Source organism: Antechinus flavipes, chromosome 4, assembly GCF_016432865.1.
Source record: "Antechinus flavipes isolate AdamAnt ecotype Samford, QLD, Australia chromosome 4, AdamAnt_v2, whole genome shotgun sequence".
NCBI lineage: Eukaryota > Metazoa > Chordata > Mammalia > Dasyuromorphia > Dasyuridae > Antechinus > Antechinus flavipes.
The window spans coordinates 199,226,103-199,247,019 of NC_067401.1; the positions used below are offsets into that span (position 1 = coordinate 199,226,103).

A 20,917-nucleotide genomic window follows, 5' to 3' on the forward strand; every position below is an offset into this window, starting at 1 on the left:
TAATAAGAAAAACTAAAGGTTGTATACTTTATAATGTAATAATTTGTTTCTTGTTTGAATTTTTTTTCTAGAGTCCTATGAAGAAATCATTCCTGCAAGGAAGCTAAAAAATTTTTATCCAGGTGTTGCAGAACACAAAGATATTGCTAAATTGGGCTTGCTGCTTTCTTCTTCGGTAAATTCTTTAAGGAAAGCAGCTTCTGAAGCACTTCTGGAATTTCAGAAATATAAAGTTCTTTGGACAGAAGACCGAGATGCCAAAGTTAAGGTATATTTTAGCTAATTTGTTTATAGATTTTTTTCATAGGGCTTGGCTTACTTTCTTAGTGCTTATATCCCATTGGTAGGAATGATGCCATGGAAGGATGACAACCAAGGTCCCTTCCTGCTAGGGTGTGTTGAATTGTTTGAAGCTCTACACCCGTGATCCCAGAGTCAGAAATATACATCATCATGCAAGCATTCTTCACAAATCATTTCACATGCATGTATCATAAACTAGAGGCTATTGAAAGTTTTTGGAACTTCCCATAGCAACTTCCTGCTTGTGGCTGGGCAGCTCATTTATTCCCTTTTTGTCAGTACTTTAAGCATTGCTATGGTATCACTGAGATTATTCAGGGTTGAGTAGATTAACCATTTTCAGATCCTAAAATTCCCTGCCACAACCAGAGTTTTAGAGTTAGATTCAGGAAGATTTACTAACTCTATAGCCCTAGATAAGTCACTTAGCTTGTCTGATAATTGCATTTCCTCATTTATAAAATAGGAATAATAATAATAATAATAATACCTGTAGTACCTACCTGACAGAAGTGATTTGAGTAGGTCAAGTGTTCTGCAGACTTAAGGCATAGAGAAAGATAGGAACTAGATCTGTGATTTCACTGGTTTAGAGAACTCTTTGGTGAATAAAAATCTTTCTACCAGTGCAAGTCAGTACTTTCTCTGAAACTTAGGAATTACCTAAGGCACTGAAAAACTTAAGTGAATTGGTTGGAGTTCTAAAGTCAGTATATGTCAGAGGCAAGATGTAACTCTAGATCTTTATCCTGCTATCCTATGCTACTTATCATTTGCAAACTTTAAAGTTGCTATATAAATGTCCATTGTTACTGTCTCCATTATTACTATTTGTCAGCATTAAGCTCTGAAGAGTTTAATTGTAAAAGTTAATTAGTACCTACTAATGAAACAATTGACATTTTCTCTGTGACAGTTTCTCTAAGTACCGATAGATAGATGGGTGCTCCTTATTTCTGGTTATCATTTCTGTATATCTAGGTAAGTAGCTTACTCAAGCTGTTTTGTGTGTGAGCATAAACACTACTCTCAGTGTGATTATGTAGCAGGGCAAGCCAATTTGAAAAATGCTGCCCATTCCTTTTAAATGAAGAGGAAGAGAAGAAGCATTAAGTACTTACTATGTGTTATGTACCATTCTAAGTGTTTTACAAATTTTTCCTAATTATCTCCTTAAAACAATCCTGGGAGGTAGGTGCTATTATTATCCTTTATAGTTATATATAGTTATTTATAGTAACTGCGGTAAAAAGAAGTGACTATATAGCTAGTGTTTGAGGAGGTATTTGAACTAAAGGCTTTCTGACTTCAGCTCTGCACTTATATCTATTGTGCTGCTAGGTGCTTCTATGAGTATTCCATGTGCTATCTAGAGTCAGGGATCTTGGGGTCACTAGCTTAGAGATATGTTTTTCTTTTCATCTTCATACCTGAGAAAGCAAAGTCCTGTTTTGAGGCTTGCTAGTAATCATCAGGAGGTACTCTGGTCACAGTTTGTTCTGAAGGTTGGCTCACTTGAGACTAGGCAGGAAAAAGACAGAAACCATTTCAGTATTAAAACTTTTTCTCTCAAGGCTGTCCAGGATACATTCTTCTTTATAGGATCTTTCATATGATAACACATAATTAGATGTGTTGACACATCTATAATTTTGGTACTTCCTTCATGGGTTCAGATTATAGTTAATTATCCTGAAAACATATATGTGTAATGATTTGAATATAAATATCATTCTTAAAAGGAATCATTCAGATTTGTAACTGATAAAATTAAAAATATTTAACAACTGTTCAAACTACTAACAGGAATTTTTGGCTAGCAATCCTTCTCTGACAGAAATCAGAACAGAAATTCTTCATTATGCTACATTTGAACAAGAGATTGAAGAGCTGAAGCCTACTATTGTTGTAGGAGCACTTGAATTACATACAGGTATTTACTTCTTACTTAAAACATAGGATCAATTAATTATCAGCAGTTATTATAATATATGTTGTAAATGACAGATATTTTGAAAACTTAAATATTATTCTAGTGCCTCTATAGGACATAGCTTAATTCCCTAATTTAACTTAGATTGGAAAAAGTCCATAGATAAAAAAGACTGTATGTGTTAATACAGTGATTGGGAGGTGGGGTAGGGAGGAAGAATGATTTAGTAATGAATGAAGGTACATTATTATTATTATGAAAAACCAACTACTTAATTCCTTGTCAAATCTCTTATTCCAACCTTGGAATGGTAAAAGTTGTAGCAGTAACAATGGAAATTGACACCTAAAATACTTAACGGCCCCAAAAATACCACCTCATATGGTTCATGCATACCCACATTAATTCCTAGGAGAGCCTGATCCCCAAAAGTGGGAATAAAGGCTTTTTCTTGCATTATGATATATGCCACTCATGCTTCTGGAAAAACCTCAAGTAAATCTTAGGTATGGCTCAGATCTAAATATCATCTAAAAGGGTTCCCTTCTAAAAAGGACCACAATATATAAAATAGGTCAGATATGAGAGGATATTTATTTCCTCTAATGCACACATATACAAGAACTCATAAAATAAAAACTTGTGCTAATCACACACACACACACACACACACACACACACACCCCTCAATGCCAGACATACAAAGCCATCATATATTATGTTCTCCCTAAAACAAAGAGACAACTTTGTGAGGACCACTGAGTTAATAATATCACTTTCATTTCAGTGCCAAGCTTTTTGAGTTACTAATTTATGTGGATTTTCTGACCAACTAAGTATGATCAAAGGATCATACTTAGTTTCTTCATCATCATAAGTAGTTTCTTCAGGGCCAGGATCCTTTTTATTGTTCCTAGTCGTTTTTGCTTCTAAAAAATATCATAATAAAACATGTCCTTCCTTCAGAGCAATTAGCACCAGTTGAGAGACCCAGAAACTCTTGAACTCAAGAAGCCACTAGACTAGAAAAATCAACTTCTCAGCATACTTATTCTCAGAGAAAGAATTAGAAACAAAAGAATTATATAGAAAATTGAAATTCAGTCTCATACTTAACCTAGACAAGTATTTACTGGTCACTATTCTGGTTTTAATAGCCACTATAGCTGTTAAGTTGAGAAAAAATTCTCTTTTTCCCTTGCTTTTGTAAGAGCTTGTATTTGCTCTGATGCAAGAGGCTTCCTCAAAAGATAATAGACAATATTGTTTCTTGCCTCTTAACAGTTAAGAAAAGGTGGTTCTCACCAGTAATCTTAAAAGCTTTCTCCATCTTTAAATCAGGAGTTTGAGGACTTGAACTTTCTTTAGGAAAGAGCCATAGCTTATGTCTCATTAGAAGAAGCTCAGTCCCTTGGGAATTTCTTACATTCAACTCCTCCACTGTACATTCTTCTCAGTTAAATTTTTGTTGTGTCTACTAAATTTTCTGAGGTACTTAGTTTTGGTGATTTTTTTTTTTTTCAGTTAGCTTTTTAGTTGACTATAGGGTTTTCCTTGTAAAACACATTATGCAGAAAAGTGATAGTTTTACTTCCTCATTGCCTGTGTTTATTTCCCCAGTTTTTTTTGTCTTATTATATTAACTTATATCTATTACTAGCACAGTATTGAATGGTAATGATGACAATGGATAGCTTTTCTTCACCCTTGATTTATTAGAATGGCTTCTAGGTTATCCCCATTATAGACAGTGCTTCCTCTTCACTTTACATAGTTGCTACTTATCATTTTATGAAAGCTTCATTTATTCCCATGATTTCTGATGTTTTAATAAGAATGATATATTTTATCAAAAGCTTTTTGGGGGCATTTATTGAAATAATCAATTTTGGGGTTATTGATATGCTTATAGTTTTCCTAATATTGAACCAATCTTTCATTGTTGATATAAATTCAGCCTGGTAATAGTGTATGAACTTTGTAATATATATTAGAAAGTCTCTCTAATATCTTATTTAAATTTTTTGCATCAGTATTCATTAATGAAACTGAACTGTAATTTTCTTTTTCTGTTTTGACTTTCTCAGGTTTAGGTATCAAGACCATAGTTGTGTCATAAAAGGATTTTGGTAGGACTCTACCACCTGTTTTTTTGGTTGATGTACTATTGGAATTAATTGTTCTTTAAAAGTTTGGTAGAGGTAGCAGCTAGGTGTTGACCAGCCCTGAAGTCAGGAGGACCTGAGTTCAAATCTCATCTCAGACACTTAACACACTTAACACTTCCTACCTGTGTGACCCTGGACAAGTCACTTAATCCCAACTACCTCAGCAAAAAAAAAAAAAAAAAAAAAAAAAAAAAAAAAAAAAAAAAAAAAAAAAAGTTTGATAGAATTTACTTTTTTTTTTCATAGCTTTTTATTTACAAGTTATATGTATGGGTAATTATACAACATTGACAATTGCCAAACCTTTTGTTCCAATTTTTCTCCTCCTATCCCCCACCCACTTCCCTAGATGGCAGGATGACCAGTAGATGTTAAATATATTAGAGTATAAATTAGATACACAATTCATATACATGACCAAACTGTTATTTTGCTATACAAAAATAATCAGACTCTGAAATATTGTACAATTAGCCCGTGAAGGAAATCCAAAATGCAGGCAGGCAAAAATATAGGGATTGGGAATTCAATGTAATGGTTCTTAGTCATCTCCCAGAGTTCTTTTGCTGGACGTAGCTGGTTCAGTTCATTACTGCTCCATTGGAACTGATTTAGTTCATCTCATTGCTGAAGCTGGCCAGGTCCATCAGAATTGATCATCATATAGTATTGTTGTTGAAGTATATAAGGATCTCCTGGCCCTTCTCGTTTCACTCAGCATCAGTTCGTGTAAGTCTCTCCAGGCCTTTCTGAAATCATCCTGTTGGTCATTTCTTACCAAACAATAATATTCCATAATATTCATATACCATAATTTATTCAGCCATTCTCCAACTGATGGGCATCTACTCAGTTTCCAGTTTCTGCCACAAACATTCATGCACATATAGATCCCTTTCCCTTCTTTATGATTTCTTTGGGATATAAGCCCATTAGTAACACTGCTGGATCAAAGGGTATGCACATTTTGATAACTTTTTGAGCATAGTTCCAAATTGCTCTCCAGAATGGTTGGATGTAGATATAATTTACTTTTAAATTCATCTATTCCTGGCAATTTTTTCTTATAAAACTTATTAATGTCTTAGTCAATTTCTTTTTCTAAGGCAGAAAATACTTATGTTATTTAATTATTCTTTTTTCTGTTAAACCAGGCAATTTATATTTTTGTGAATATTTATCCATTTCATTTGGATTGTCAATTTTGTTGGCATATTATTGGGCAAAATAGCTCCTATTTATTTCATTAGCTTTTAATTCATTTTTAAATTTTTGATATTGGTAATTTGATGGGTCTTTTTTGTTATCAATAGTATTCTATTTTTCCAAATACTTGTAAAGAGAGTTTTCAGCATTCATTTTTGTAAGACTTTGTGTTCCAAATTTTTCTTTCTTCTTCCCTTATCTCTCCCCTCCCCAAGATAGCAAACAATCTATTATTCGTTAAATATGTGCAATTCTTTTAAACATATTTCATATTTGTCATGTTGTGCAAGAAAAATTAAACAAAAGGAGAAAAACACAAGAAAGAAAGAAACAAATAAAAAAGGTGAAAATAGTGTGCTTCAATCCATCTTCAGTCTCTGTAATTCTCTCTCTGGATGTGGTTGGCATTTTCCAACCCAGTTCTGTTGGAATTGCTTTGAATCGCCACATTGTTGATTATTACCTAATCTTCTTGTTTTTGTTTTTGTTTTTTTTTTGTTTTTATTTTTTTTTCACTTTGAAAACTTTTTTTATTTTTTATTTTTTTTCCCTTTTTTCTGATTTTTTAAAAAATATTTTATTTTATTTTATTTAATAATAACTTTATATTGACAGAATCCATGCCAGGGTAATTTTTTTTTTACAACATTATCCCTTGCACTCGTTTCTGTTCTGCTTTTTCCCCTTCCTCCCTCCACCCCTCTCCCCTAGATGGCAAGCAGTCCTATATATGTTAGCTATGTTGCAGTATATCCTACATACAATATATGTTTGCAGAACCAAACAGTTCTCTTGTTGCACAGGGAGAATTGGATTCAGAAGGTAAAAATAACTCGGGAAGAAAAACAAAAATGCAGATAGTTCGCATTCGTTTCCCAGTGTTCTTTCTTTGGGTGTAGCTGTCCATCATTTATCAATTGAAGCTCAGGTCTCTTTGTCAAAGAAATCCACTTCCATCAGAATACATCCTCATACAAAATCGTTGTCGAAGTATATAATGATCTCCTGGTTCTGATCATTTCACTTAGCATCAGTTCATATAGGTCTCTCCAAGCCTCTCTGTATTCATCCTGCTGGTCATTCCTTACAGAACAATAATATTCCATAACATTCATATACCACAACTTACCCAGCCATTCTCCAATTGATGGGCATCCATTCATTTTCCAATTTCTAGCCACTACAAACAGGGCTGCCACAAATATTCTTGCACATACAGGTCCCTTTCCCTTCTTTAGTATCTCTTTGGGGTATAAGCCCAGTAGAAACACTGCTGGATCAAAGGGTATGCACAGTTTGATAACTTTTTGGTCATAATTCCAGATTGCTCTCCAGAATGGTTGGATTCATTCACAACTCCACCAACAATGCATCAGTGTCCCAGTTTTCCCGCCTCCCCTCCAACATTCATCGTTATTTTTTCCTGTCATCTTAGCCAATCTGACAGGTGTGTAGTGGTATCTCAGAATTGTCTTAATTTGCATTTCTCTGATCAATAATGATTTGGAACACTCTTTCATATGAGTGGTAATAGTTTCAATTTCATCATCTGAAAATTGTCTGTTCATATCCTTTGACCATTTATCAATTGGAGAATGGCTTGATTTCTTATAAATTAGAGTCAATTCTCTATATATTTTGGAAATGAGACCTTTATCAGAACCTTTAACTGTGAAGATGTTTTCCCAGTTTGTTGCTTCCCTTCTAATCTTGTTTGCATTAGTTTTGTTTGTACAAAGGCTTTTTAATTTGATGTAATCAAAATTTTCTATTTTGTGATCAGTAATGGTCTCTAGTTCATCTTTGGTCACAAATTTCTTTCTCCTCCACAAGTCTGAGAGATAAACTATCCTATGTTCCTCTAATTTATTTATAATCTCGTTCTTTATGCCTAGGTCATGGACCCATTTTGATCTTATCTTGGTATATGGTGTTAAGTGTGGGTCCATGCCTAATTTCTGCCATACTAATTTCCAGTTATCCAGAAGTTTTTATCAAATAATGAATTCTTATCCCAGAAGTTAGGATCTTTGGGTTTGTCAAACACTAGGTTGCTATAGTTGACTATTCTGTCTTGTGAACCTAACCTTTTCCACTGATCCACTAATCTATTTCTTAGCCAATACCAAATGGTTTTGGTGACTGCTGCTTTATAATATAATTTTAGATCAGGTACAGCTAGGCCACCTTCATTTGATTTTTTTTTTCATTAATTCCCTTGAGATTCTTGACTTTTTATTGTTCCATATGAATTTTGTTGTTATTTTTTCTAGATCATTAAAATATTTTCTTGGAAATCTGATTGATATAGCACTAAATAGATAGATTAGTTTAGGGAGTATTGTCATCTTTATTATATTTGCTCGGCCTATCCAAGAGCACTTAATATTTTTCCAATTATTTAAGTCTGACTTTATTTGTGTGGAGACGTTTTTGTAATTTTGCTCATATAATTCCTGACTTTCCTTTGGTAGATAGATTCCCAAATATTTTATGGTATCAACAGTTATTCTGAATGGAATTTCTCTTTGTATCTCTTGCTGTTGGGTTTTGTTGGTAATGTATAAAAATGCTGAGGATTTATGGGGATTTATTTTATATCCAGCTACTTTGCTAAAATTATGAATTATTTCTAATAGCTTTTTAGTAGAATCTCTGGGGTTCTCTAAGTATACCATCATATCATCTGCAAAGAGTGATAGTTTGGTTTCCTCATTGCCTTCTCTAATTCCTTTAATATCTTTCTCGACTCTTATTGCAGAGGCTAGTGTTTCTAATACGATATTAAATAATAATGGTGATAATGGGTAACCTTGCTTCACTCCAGATCTTACTGGGAAAGGTTCCAGTTTTTCCCCATTGCATATGATGCTTACTGATGGTTTTAAATATATGCTCCTGACTATTTTAAGAAAAAGTCCATTTATTCCTATGCTCTCAAGTGTTTTTATTAGGAATGGATGTTGGATTTTATCAAATGCTTTTTCTGCATCTATTGAGATGATCATATGTTTTTTGTTTGTTTGGTTATTGATATAGTCAATTATGCTAATAGTTTTCTTAATATTGAACCAGCCCTGCATTCCTGGTATAAATCCTACTTGGTCATAATGTATTATCCTGGGGATGATTTTCTGTAATCTTTTTGCTAATATTTTATTTAAGATTTTAGCATCAATGTTCATTAGGGAGATTGGTCTATAATTTTCTTTCTCTGTTTTCAGCCTACCTGGTTTAGGTATCAGTACCATGTCTGTGTCGTAGAAAGAGTTTGGTAGGACTCCTTCAATCCCTATTTTTTCAAATAGTTTATTTAGCATTGGAGTTCATTGTTCTTTAAATGTTTGATAGAATTCACATGTAAATCCATCTGGTCCTGGATATTTTTTCTTAGGGAGTTGATTGATAGTTTGTTCTATTTCTTTTTCTGAGATGGGACTGTTTAGGATATTTACCTCTTCCTCTGTTAGTTTGGGCAAGCAATATTTTTGGAGGTATTCTTCTATTTCATTTAAGTTGTCAAATTTATTGGCATAAAGTTGGGCAAAGTAACTCCTAATTATTGCTCTAATTTCCTCTTCGTTAGTGGCGAGTTCTCCCTTTTCATTTTTAAGACTAACAATTTGATTTTCCTCTTTCCTTTTTTTAATCAGATTTACTAAGGGTTTGTCTATTTTGTTGGTTTTTTCATAGAACCAACTCTTAGTTTTATTAATTAATTCAATAGTTTTTTTACTTTCAATTTTATTGATCTCTTCTTTTATTTTTAGAATTTCAAGTTTAGTGTTTGACTGGGAGTTTTTAATTTGTTCCTTTTCTAGCATTTTTAGTTGCAAGCCCAATTCATTGAGCTTTTCTTTCTCTATTTTATACAAATAGGCCTCTAGAGATATGAAATTTCCCCTTATTACCGCTTTGGCTGCATCCCATACATTTTGGTATGATGTCTCATTATTATCGTTTTCTTGGGTGAAGTTATTAATTATGTCTATGATTTGCTGTTTTACCCAATCTTTCTTTAGTATGAGATTATTTAGTTTCCAATTATTTTTTGGTCTACTTTCCCCTGGCTTTTTATTGAATGTAATTTTCATTGCATCGTGGTCTGAAAAGGATGCATTTACTATTTCTGCCTTACTGCATTTGAGTTTGAGGTTTTTATGTCCTAATATATGGTCAGTTTTTGTATAGGTTCCATGAACTGCTGAAAAGAAAGTGTATTCCTTTCTGTCTCCATTACATTTTCTCCAGAGATCTATCATATCTAACTTTTCTAGTATTCTATTTACCTCTTTGACTTCTTTCTTATTTATTTTGTGGTTTGATTTATCTAATTCTGAGAGTGCAAGGTTAAGATCTCCCACTATTATAGTTTTGCTGTCTATTTCTTCTTGCAGCTATCTTAATTTCTCTTTAAAGAATTTAGATGCTACACCACTTGGTGCATATATGTTTAATATAGATAGTGCTTCATTATTCATTCTACCCTTTAGCAAGATATAGTGCCCTTCCTTATCTCTTTTAATTAGATCAATTTTTGCTTTAGCTTGATCTGAGATCAGCTTTTTTGACTTCACCTGAAGCATAGTAGATTTTGCTCCAACCTTTTACCTTTAACCTGAATGTATCTCCCCACTTCAGGTGTGTTTCCTGTAAACAACATATTGTAGGATTCTGGCTTTTAATCCATTCTACTAACCGCTTCCTCTTTATGGGGGAGTTTACCACATTCACATTTATGGTTAAAATGACCAATTCTGTATTACTTGCCATCTTGTTAACCCCAGTTTATGCTTTTCTCCCTTCTTACCCCCTTCGCCCCCTTCCCAGTATTAAGCTTGTGAGCACCACTTGTTTCTCACAGCTCTCCCTTTTTAGTATCCTTCCCCCCGCCTTAGAGTTCCTCCCCCTATCTTACCCCTTTCCCTCCCAGTTTCCGTATTTCCTTCCGCTTAGCTTATTCCTTCCCTCTTCACTTTTCCCTTCTCACTGTTCAATGAGGTGGGAGAAGTTTCACCATAAATTGAATATGTCTAAATTTTTCTCTTAAAAGCCAATTCTGAAGGCAGTAAGATACCCACTATATTCATCCCCCTCCATTCTTTCTCTCAGATATAATAGGTTTCTTTTGCCTCTTTATGAGATGTAGTACCCCCACTTTATCCTTTTTCTGGTACAATGTCCTTTCCACATCTTGTTTCTAGAATAAGGTATACATGTATTCTTTATATATCTTTATAGCCAAATATAGTTCCCAAGATTAATCTTTACCTTTTTAGATTTCTCTTGAGTTCTATATTTGTAGATCAAACTTTTTGTTAAGTTCTGGCTTTTTCATCAAAAATAGGTAAAATTCGCTTACTTTGTTGAATGTCCATCTTCTTCCCTGGAAAAAGATGCTCATTCTAGCTGGGTAAGTTATTTTTGGTTGCATACCAAGTTCCTTAGCCTTTCGGAATATCATATTCCAGGCCCTTCGATCCTTTAATGTGGATGCTGCTAGATCCTGGGTGATCCTTATTGTGGCTCCTCGATACGTGAATTGGGTTTTTCTAGCTGCTTGCAATATTTTTTCCTTCGTCTGAGGGTTCTGGCATTTGGCCACTATATTCCTTGGTGTTTTGATTTTAGGATCCCTTTCAGTAGGTGATCGATGAATTCTTTCAATGTCTATTTTACCCTCTGTTTCTATGACTTCTGGGCAGCTTTCTTTGATAATTTCTTGGAAAATAGTGTCCAGGCTCTTTTTTTCATCATGCTTTTCTGGGAGTCTGATGATTCTCAGATTGTCTCTCCTGGATCTGTTTTCCAGATCTGTTGTCTTCCCCAGAAAGTATTTCACATTCTTTTCCATTGTTTGATTTTTTTGGATTTGCTTGACTGATTCTTCTTGTCTCCTCAAGTCATTCAATTCCAGTTGTTCAGTTCTGATTTTCAATGAAGTATTTTCTTCACTCACTTTTTAAAAAATCTTTTTCTAGTTGTCCAATTGAGTTCTTTTGTTCTATGGATTTTTTTTTTCCATTTCTCCAGTTTTGTTTTTTAGAGAGCTATTTTCTGTTTCCAGTTCACTAATCCTATTTTTAAAGGATTTTATTTCTTTATCCACTCTCTCTTTAAATGAGTGAGATGACTTCTCCAGCCTCTCTTGCCAAGCCTCCCTCTCCTTTTCCCATTTTTCTTCTAGCTCTCTTGTGAGAGCCTTTTTAATTACTTGTATGAGGTTCATCTGTGCTGAGGAACAGATGATCTCCTCCTTTGGGGATTCACCTGGAGACAGTCTGTTTTTAGTCTCCTCAGGGTTTAGAGTCTGCTCTCTATCTGTATAGAACCTGTCAAGGGTTAAAGTCCTCTTCAATTTTTTGCTCATTTTGTCAAAGAATCAAAGACAAACTTTCCTGGCGAATCTCAAGGATGGCTTCTCTTGGTAACTATTTGTGGGATTTTTTTTCAGTCAACTATTAATTCAGAGGCTTGTAATGAAATGTATTCTGAGAGAAAAACGTGGAGCTTACACAGCTGTGTGCCTCCTCTCCGCCATCTTGGCTGGAAGTCCCTGTTTTTGTTTTTAATGTTATGTGGCTTTCTTTTTAAAAAAATTTTTTTCAATAGTATTTTATTTTCCCAAATACATGAAACGCATATTTCAACATTTATTTTTGTAATACTTTGTGTTCCAAACTTTTCCCTCCTCCCTAACTTCCCCTCCCCAAGTTGATCATTTCATAATCTTGTTGTTACTGTGTACAGTGTTCTCTTGATTCTGCTCACCCTCACTCAGCATCAGTTCATGTAGGTCTTTCAAGACTTCTGAAATCAGCCTGCTCATCAGTTCTTACAGAACAATAATATTCCTTTTTCATTCATATAATCATAACTTAATTCAGCCATTCCCGAAATGATGGGCATCCATTCAGTTTCTAGTTCTTTGTCACTACAAAAAGGGTTCCTATAAACATTTTTGCCCATGTAGGTGCTTTCCCCTCCTTTATGATTTCTTTGAGGTACAGATCCAGTAGTGAGAAATATAGATCAAAGAGCAAGCATAGTTTTATAGTTATTTGGACTTAGTTCCAAATTGCTCTTCAGAATGTGGGATCATTCAACAACCTCATAAGCAATGCATTAGTGTCCAAGTTTTCCCACACCCCCTCCAATAGTTATTATTATTTTTATCTCTTTTGTCATCCCCCTCTTTCTTATCCCTTTTCCCTTCTAATTCTGCCCTCCCTTCTATTAGTCTTCCTCTTGTCTTTCCCTTTTCCCCTCCTAATTTCCTGTAGGAAGAGACAAATTTCTATACCAAAGTAAGTAAGTGTATTACTCCCTTTTTGAACTCAAATTTATGAGATTAAGATTCAGTGCTCAGCCCCCGCCCTTCTTTCCTTCTACAGTACTGTACAATCTTTTATGCCTTCCCACTTTACCTCCTTTTTTGTCTTTTTTCAGTACAAAAACTTTTCCACCCCTAATTTCTTTTTAACATCATCACATTATAGTCAACTTATACCTACACCATCTGTATATGTATGTCTTTTCTAACTGCCCTGACAAAGGTGCAGTTCTCAACAGTTATAAGTATCATCTTCTATATAGGCATGTAAACATTTTAACCTTTAAAAACCATAGGGTTTTTTTCTTCCCTCTTTCCCTTTTTGTGCTTCTCAAGTCTTTATTTAAAGATCAATTTTTCCCTTCAATGGTGCAACAATGGAATAGATGTAATACACAAATCGCCATAATCAGTTATATCATACCCAGCTTTTGGGATAAGAACTCACTATTTGGCAAAAACAGCTGGGAAAACCGGAAAACAATAGGACACAAACTAGGTATAGATCAACATCTCCCACCATTTACCAAGATACGTTCAAAATATGTGCCTTAATATTGAAAAAGGCAGATATTAATAAATGAGTATTATATTTGCTTTTTTGTTCATTTCTCTCCCTCATTTGGAGTGTAATCTTGTGATCTTTTTCATTCACTCTATTTTCTGTTAGTCTACTGCCTACTTTGGCAGTAGTTATCCCTTGCTGAATTCCATTGAATAAACATGTATTATGCATCTATTATGTACAAGAAAATACTGTTCTAAGCATTGGAAAAAATAAAATATAAAAAAGAGTCACTGATCTCAAGAAGCTTATATTATACTTGAAAGACTGGGCAAGGGGAGTTGGAAATCAACATTATATAGATAAGTACATATAAAATAATATAGAAAGCTGGAGTTCAAACCTGGACTCTTGTGGGCCTAGTTTTCTCATCTGCTAAAATGAGGCAATTGGATTTAGGCAGGAAAGGAGTTTGTCATGAAACTAGGTCTCCACCTTAATGTGTACCCTGCCTTAGACACTAGGTATACGGGCAAGGCATTGAACCTCATAGTTTATCTCAGTTTCTTCATCTGTAAAATGGAAATAATAATAGCATCTCCTTCTAGAGCTTTATAAGTGTGCACTGTGGTTTTTGTTGTAGTTATTATTTGATATATAAGATTCTTCTAGCTCTAGTAACTCATAAATATAGTCATCCAAATCATATAATATTTCTAAATAAAGAAAAAAGTTCAATTCTTTTTGCATTAAAGTGAGCATATCATCAGCATATCATCTCAGGTGCAAAAGAGATGAGTTTATATCTGTCTATTTTGTTTTTGTCTCCTGCACTCTCTTAATGATTGTTTCCTTTTGGAAATTGTAGAGAATCTTTCTGCCAGCTTAAAATTTGTACTCTAGCATATCTTTAAGAATATAAAGTCATTGAAAATTGAGATTATTTCATTTTTTGTATGTGTATCCCCATGGTCATGTTCATGACAGAGTAGATGTTTCATAAATGTTTGTTCATTAATTGATTGAACTATGATAACAGAAATGTTTATTAATATACATGTTTTCTTTACTTGTAAATATGCCCCTTTAGATAGGGTTGGAGAGGATGTGCTCAAGGACTGGGAGATTTATGATAGTGTTACTGTAATAACATGCTACTAAATTCCAGGCTCACTTTCTTCTGGGATAGACTTTGCCTGGGATATACACATATTGGATTGACTTTATAAAGAATTCCTCCATTTAAGCTCATAATTAAGCAAATCTTCTTGATAATAGCACTAACATTTATGGACAGTACATATCTACTATTAAAACTACTTTACTAATTGATAAGCATAATTGTCAGGAAGGAAACAAAAACACTTCTCTTTTGTAATCTAATTCTAAGTTAATAATGTCTAACCCAAAGTAATTTAGAAAGGTAAGAACTAAAATTACTAGTACTTTTATTTTTATGGGAAAACATAAATTGAAACATTAATTATTAAAACCATAGTTTTCAAATGTTACAAAATCCCATGTGATACTAATAATTTAAAATATGTTTTAAAAACTATTTGGAAGTTCATTTTCCTTAGTTCCTTTTTTATGTAATTATGAATGTCATTTAAAACAAAGAACATATTAAACATTAAATTAAATTTACATCTTAATTAATGTTTTTATATATCTTTAAAGGGTTCTAATCAATATGCTCTTATTTCTTACTTCCTATACATATTTTCATATATTGACAAACTTGTCATTTTCATTAGCTATATAGTATTTCATCAATTAACATGCCATAATTTAATTGAACGAGAGTTCATTTTTAGAACCACCTAGTTTTCTTCTAACTATTGCAAATTACTTAAATTTATCAATGCTTATATATTGGTCAGTAAATGTTAAATTATTCTTTATAACAAATTAGATTTCATTTGGAATCAGGTAATGATGAAGTACAGCAGGAGGTTAGTCAAAGAAATACAGAACATTATTACAGTAGCAGATAGAATGCTAGACTTGGAGTCAGGAACATCTAAGTTTGAATACCATCTCAATTACTTTTAGTAACTATATGACTGTGGGCAAGGCCCTTATCCTCTTAGCTTCGGTTTCCTTATCTGTAAAATGAATATAATAATAGAACCTACTTAGTAGGTAAATAAGATAATATATGTAAAATACTTTGCAGATTGTAAAGCACTTTATAAATTTCAGCTATTCTTATTAGCCAGGCAATAAGCATTTATTAAGTGCCTATTATGTGTCAGGTGCTGTATACTAAGCAGTGAGGACACAGAATGATAAAAACTGTCATATTCTTAAGGAGCTAACATTCTAATGTGGAAAGACAACATTCAAACAATTGTATATGCAAGTTATAGATAGAGTAAGTTGGAGATATTAATGGTATTACTATTTACCAAGATCCCACAACTGTGGTTCTCAAACTTTTGTTCTCAGTATCTTCATATTGTTAAAAAACTATTGAGGATCTTTTCAAAGAGTTTTTGTTTACATGGGTTATATTTATAGTTATTTACTATATTAGAAATAAAAAATGATTTTGAATTTGTAGACCCTCTGAAAGGGTTTCAGAGATCCCAACAATTCTTTGGACTACACTTTGAGGACCACTGTTCCACAAGATAAAAATGAAGCTCAACTCTTGTTACCTTCTTTTTTCTTTACTAAAGTATATTCCTTAAAAAAAAAATGATTGGGAAAGCTTGAGCTTGAGTTATTTTTCTCTTTTTCTCATCTAATTAAATTAAAGAAAATGGAATTAAGTACAGAGAAAACACCTGAGAATCATTTAAAAAATTTAAAATCAGTGGCATTTAAAAAATCTTAAGTTTTCTAGTATTCTGTTTCCCTTTCTATTTTTTTAAAAGAATAATAATAGCTCTTGTGCCCCATGCTCAGAATTTGCCATCTCATAGAATGCATTTATCTTTCTATTGTATATAATAAAAATACTTATGTAAAATTATTTTTATGTCACTTATGTAAAATATATGTATGTGCAATAATATTTAGTTCTCTGTCGACATGAGTATATTCAATTTTATTATAAGGACTTAGATGAAAAGAACTAAATTTGTAACTTGCTTTGTACAATGTCTGGCAAAATTGATGTCCCATCCCAAATACTTTGTATATATTCATTTGTGTAGATGTTGTTGCCACGTAGTAGATCATAAACTCTGTGAGGGCAAAGATTGTTTCATTTTTGTCCATCATCAGCACCTAGTGTCATGCTTGGCCATTGGGCCAAAGATCCATGGTAAATCTCAACTACTCAGTGCTGTTGGAGCCACACTGATTATTGATGAGGACATAATTCTGGAGAGAGAGAAGCTGAACCACTTCCATAATGTTCTCAACACACCATGATCAATCTATGCAGAATCCGCTGACTATGACTCAGGTCATTTATCCCTCTCTAGCCAAGTTTCCAACTGAAGAAGTTTTGAGTACCATTAGGAGCCTCTCCTGTGGCAAACTGCCTGGTACTGATTTTATTCTAGCAGAAATTTACCCGCCTGGTGGAGAGGCTACTGCTTAGACAAAAGCTGACAAATTTTTGAATTTTATGGCAAGAGAAATTCAAGATGCCTCCATTTTACATCTCTGTAAAGGAAAAAGAAAAAGGAAAACCTATGATGATCACAGGGAGGTTTCTCTCTTAGTCACTGACAGCAAGATTCTGGCTAGAGTCCTACTTAACAGGCTTATACTTCACCTGGAAGATGGTCATATACTAGAGTCAGAATTAAGGAGTAGTCAGTCTGTTTGTTGCCCAAAAACTTGCTTGTGGAAGATTGTGACAAAATTTCGTTGCCCAAAGAAGTTGATCATTATTGTACATTAATTTCATGATGCCATGATTACTTGGGGAATAATGGATGGAGGAGGTAGAATCAGGATGGGCAGGAACTTGCCTAAGCTTCCCCCAAACTGCTTCACATTCCTTTAAATAATGACTCTAAACAAATTTTAGAGCATCAGAACCCCCAATAAGACAGAGTAGATAATTTTCTAGCTCAAGGCAACTTCAGCAGAAAAGATAACTGGCAACAGGATGGGATTCCAGTGTCAATTATAGTGAAGGACTGTACCAACACAGCCCTGGCTCCAGCTCCATCGCAGAGAAGAAAGCTTGTGGTCAGGTCCATTAAAAGGATTTCTGGAAACAGCTGCATAAATAGCTACCCTGAAGCTTGGGGACAGTGCACTTTTCACCCTGGAAACAGAGCCCTACTTTAATAGAGTTAAAAGCCAAGTAATGGGCTAGGAAAATGAGCAAACAACAATAGTTTCTGACCACTGAAAGTTACTGTGGTAACAAGGAAGATCAAAACACACATTCAGAAGGTAACAGTGTCAACACTCCTACATCCAAAACTTCCAAGAAAAATAAGAATTGGTCTCAGCCTATGGAAGACCTCAAAAGAGAGATAGAAATAAAATTAGAAAAAGAGAACGGTGAAAAAGGAAATGCAAAAAGCTAAGGAGAATATCTTTTAAAAAGCAAAATTGGCCACAAATACTCACTGAGGAAAGTAAGTCCTTAAAAGTTATAATTGATCAAATGGAAGCTAATGACTATGAGAAATCATGATACAATAAAGCAAAACTGAAGGAACAAATTAAAAAATAGAAAAAATTTGAAATATCTCATTGGAAAAAGAACTCATCTGAAAAATAGATTTGGGAGAGATTATTTTAAAATAGTCTACCTGAAAGTCATGATCAAAAAAAATGGACATTATCTTTCAAGAAATTATCAAGGAAAACTGCCCTGATATTCTAGAACCACAGGGCAAAATAGAAATTGAAAGAAGCTGCTGATTACCTCCTAAAAAAGATCCTTGAATGAAAACTCCCAGATATATTATAGCCAAATTCTGGAATTCCTTAAGTCAAGGAGAAAATATTGAAAGCATGCAGAAAGAAACATTTCTAGTGGAACCACAATCAGGATAACACAAGATGTAACAACTTCTATATTAAAGGACCAGAGGGCTTGAAATATTCCAGAGAGCAAAGGAGCTAGGATTACAATCAAGAATCACCTACCCAGCAAAACTGAGTGTAAACCTTCAAGGGAAAAAGGTAGATATTCAGTGAAATAGAGGACTCAAGCATTCATAATGTAGACCAGAGCTGAATGGAAAAATTGATTTTCAAATACAGGACTCAGGAAGGCATAAGGAGATAACAGGAAAGGGATATCATAAAGAACTTAATAAGGTTTATCTGTTTACATTCCTATATGTGAGCATAATACTTGTAATTCTTTAGAACCTTCTCATTATTATGGCAGTTTGAAGGAACACACACACCACCACACATACCAATTTTTCTGACTACTTTGTAGAATTTGATACTCTTAACCACCTTTGTTGTTTTTCTTTCTCTGACACTTCATTTTCATGATTTTCTATGTGTCTCAACTTTCTTTTTTTTCCTTAAAAGCTAATGTCTCTGTTTTGGTTCATCTAGTATAAATATTCCCAGAATCTATTTTTTCCTCTTTCTATCCTTCTACCTTAGTAATATCTATTATTATGGCTTCCATCATTAATTTTATGTAATTTAAGTTTATATTTTTATCTATGTAGACCTTCATTTCCAACAATCTGACATCTCTATACAGGTATTCTCTAAATCACATGCCTACACTTGAACTTTTCGTTCTTCAAAAATTTATTTTTTAAATTCCCTATTTTCCTATCAGTACTAGCACTTATCCACCTTTGCACCTTTGCATTAAGCTTGGTGTCATCTTTGTGTCCTCCTTTTCCCTTTTATCTTCTTAGCTAATCCAAGTTTTCTAGTTTTTTATCTTCTCAGCATTTTTTACTCTAGATCTTCTTTTCTCTTACAACTGCCAAACCCATATTTCACTCCTTTATTAGTTGTCACTTGAATTATTCTAACATCATCTCTTTACAGTAGAGTCTTCCTACTTCCAAGTCTTGTCTCTAACCTCTCCTTTATATGTAACTATGTACACATGCATGTAAACTATATACATAACAACACAAAGTACATGGTATATATATATAGACATATAAAGACATTCTTATATCATTTATCTGCTAAAAACCTATGACTTTTTTTCCCCCTGAGGCAATTGGGGTTGAGTGACTTGCCCAGGGTCACATAGCTAGGAGGTGTTAAGATTTGAACTCAGTTCCTCCTGATAACAGGGTTGGTGCTCTGTCCACTGCACCACCTAGCTGTTCCTCTATGGCATAGTTTCAATTCCTAGTTATTAGTCTGCATTCAAGACTGTCTTGTGCTAGCTTGCCTTTCTAGATTTATTCTCTGCTCTTGGCTGTCTATACTGTTTGGGATCATTGAGGCCTGTGCTTACTGCTCCTGAACAATGCCTCTGGGGCCTCTTGTTTGTTCTGACTCAGTCTAGTTCTCTGATAGTTTGATACATTCAAACAGTTAACAAAAAGAACTTTATTTAGCCTTAGAAGGGAATTATATTGAAAAAGCAGACTTGATTCAGCTGAGCAAAACAGTATAATATGAGAATCTACCAAACAACTATTGGAACCTTCTTTGGCTTCTTGTAATTAACTGTTTTGTACTTTTTGTATTCAGACTGCATGTCAGTGACACTGATAGTCTTCTGAGCCAACTAAATCTCAATACCTTTTAAGAAAACATTAGTCTAGCTTGCATGGGTATAGGAATTAAGATATTTGCTCCTACCACAATGTTGAATGAGTTTTTTGGTTAAATTCATTAACTATTTAAGAAATTTCAAATTTTTTTGATAACTTAATTTGATAGTGACATAGGAAGGTATATTTGGTTTTTTTCAGGCTGCTGAAAATGTAATCCTCTTCCCCACTCCCTCCTCTAGCTGGCAGGTAGTCCAATACATGTTAAATCCAATATATGTAAATCCAATACAATCCATAATTGTATAGTTATCTTGATGCACAAGAAAAATCAGATCAAGAAGGAAGAAAAAGAAAAACTAAGAAAACAAAATGCAAGCAAACAGCAACAGAGAGAGTGAGAATGCTATGTTGTGTTGCCCACTCAGTTTCCACTGTCCTCTCTCTGGGTATAGATGGCTCTCTTCATCACTGAACAAGTGGAACTAGTTTGACTCATCTCATTGTTGAAGAGAATCGTGTCTGTCAGAATTGATCGTCATATAGTCTTGTTGTTTGCCGCGTATAATGATCTCCTGGTTCTACTCATTTCACTTAGCATTATTTTATGTAGGTCTCGCCAAGCCTCTCTGAAATCATCCTGTTAGTCCTTTCTTACAGAACAATAGTATTCCATAGCATTCACATACCATAATTTATTCAGCCATTCTCCAATTGATGGGCATACACTCAGTTTCCAGTTTCTTGCCACTACAAAGAGAGTTACCACGAACATTTTTGCATATGCAGGTCCCTTTTCTTCCTTTAAGATCTCTTTGGGATATAGGCCCAGTA

At 33.8% G+C, this 20,917-nt stretch overlaps 1 protein-coding gene across 1 annotated transcript in view; it reads left to right on the top strand.

The window, feature by feature from the left end:
* DNAH8 (dynein axonemal heavy chain 8) overlaps positions 1-20,917 on the top strand; it is a 402,529-nt gene that overhangs the window by 155,255 nt on the left and 226,357 nt on the right. The window contains exons 26-27 of the mRNA XM_051996876.1: positions 72-268; positions 2,110-2,236. Of these exons, the coding sequence (XP_051852836.1) occupies positions 72-268; positions 2,110-2,236 (324 nt within the window). The remainder of the gene's footprint in view (positions 1-71; positions 269-2,109; positions 2,237-20,917) is intronic.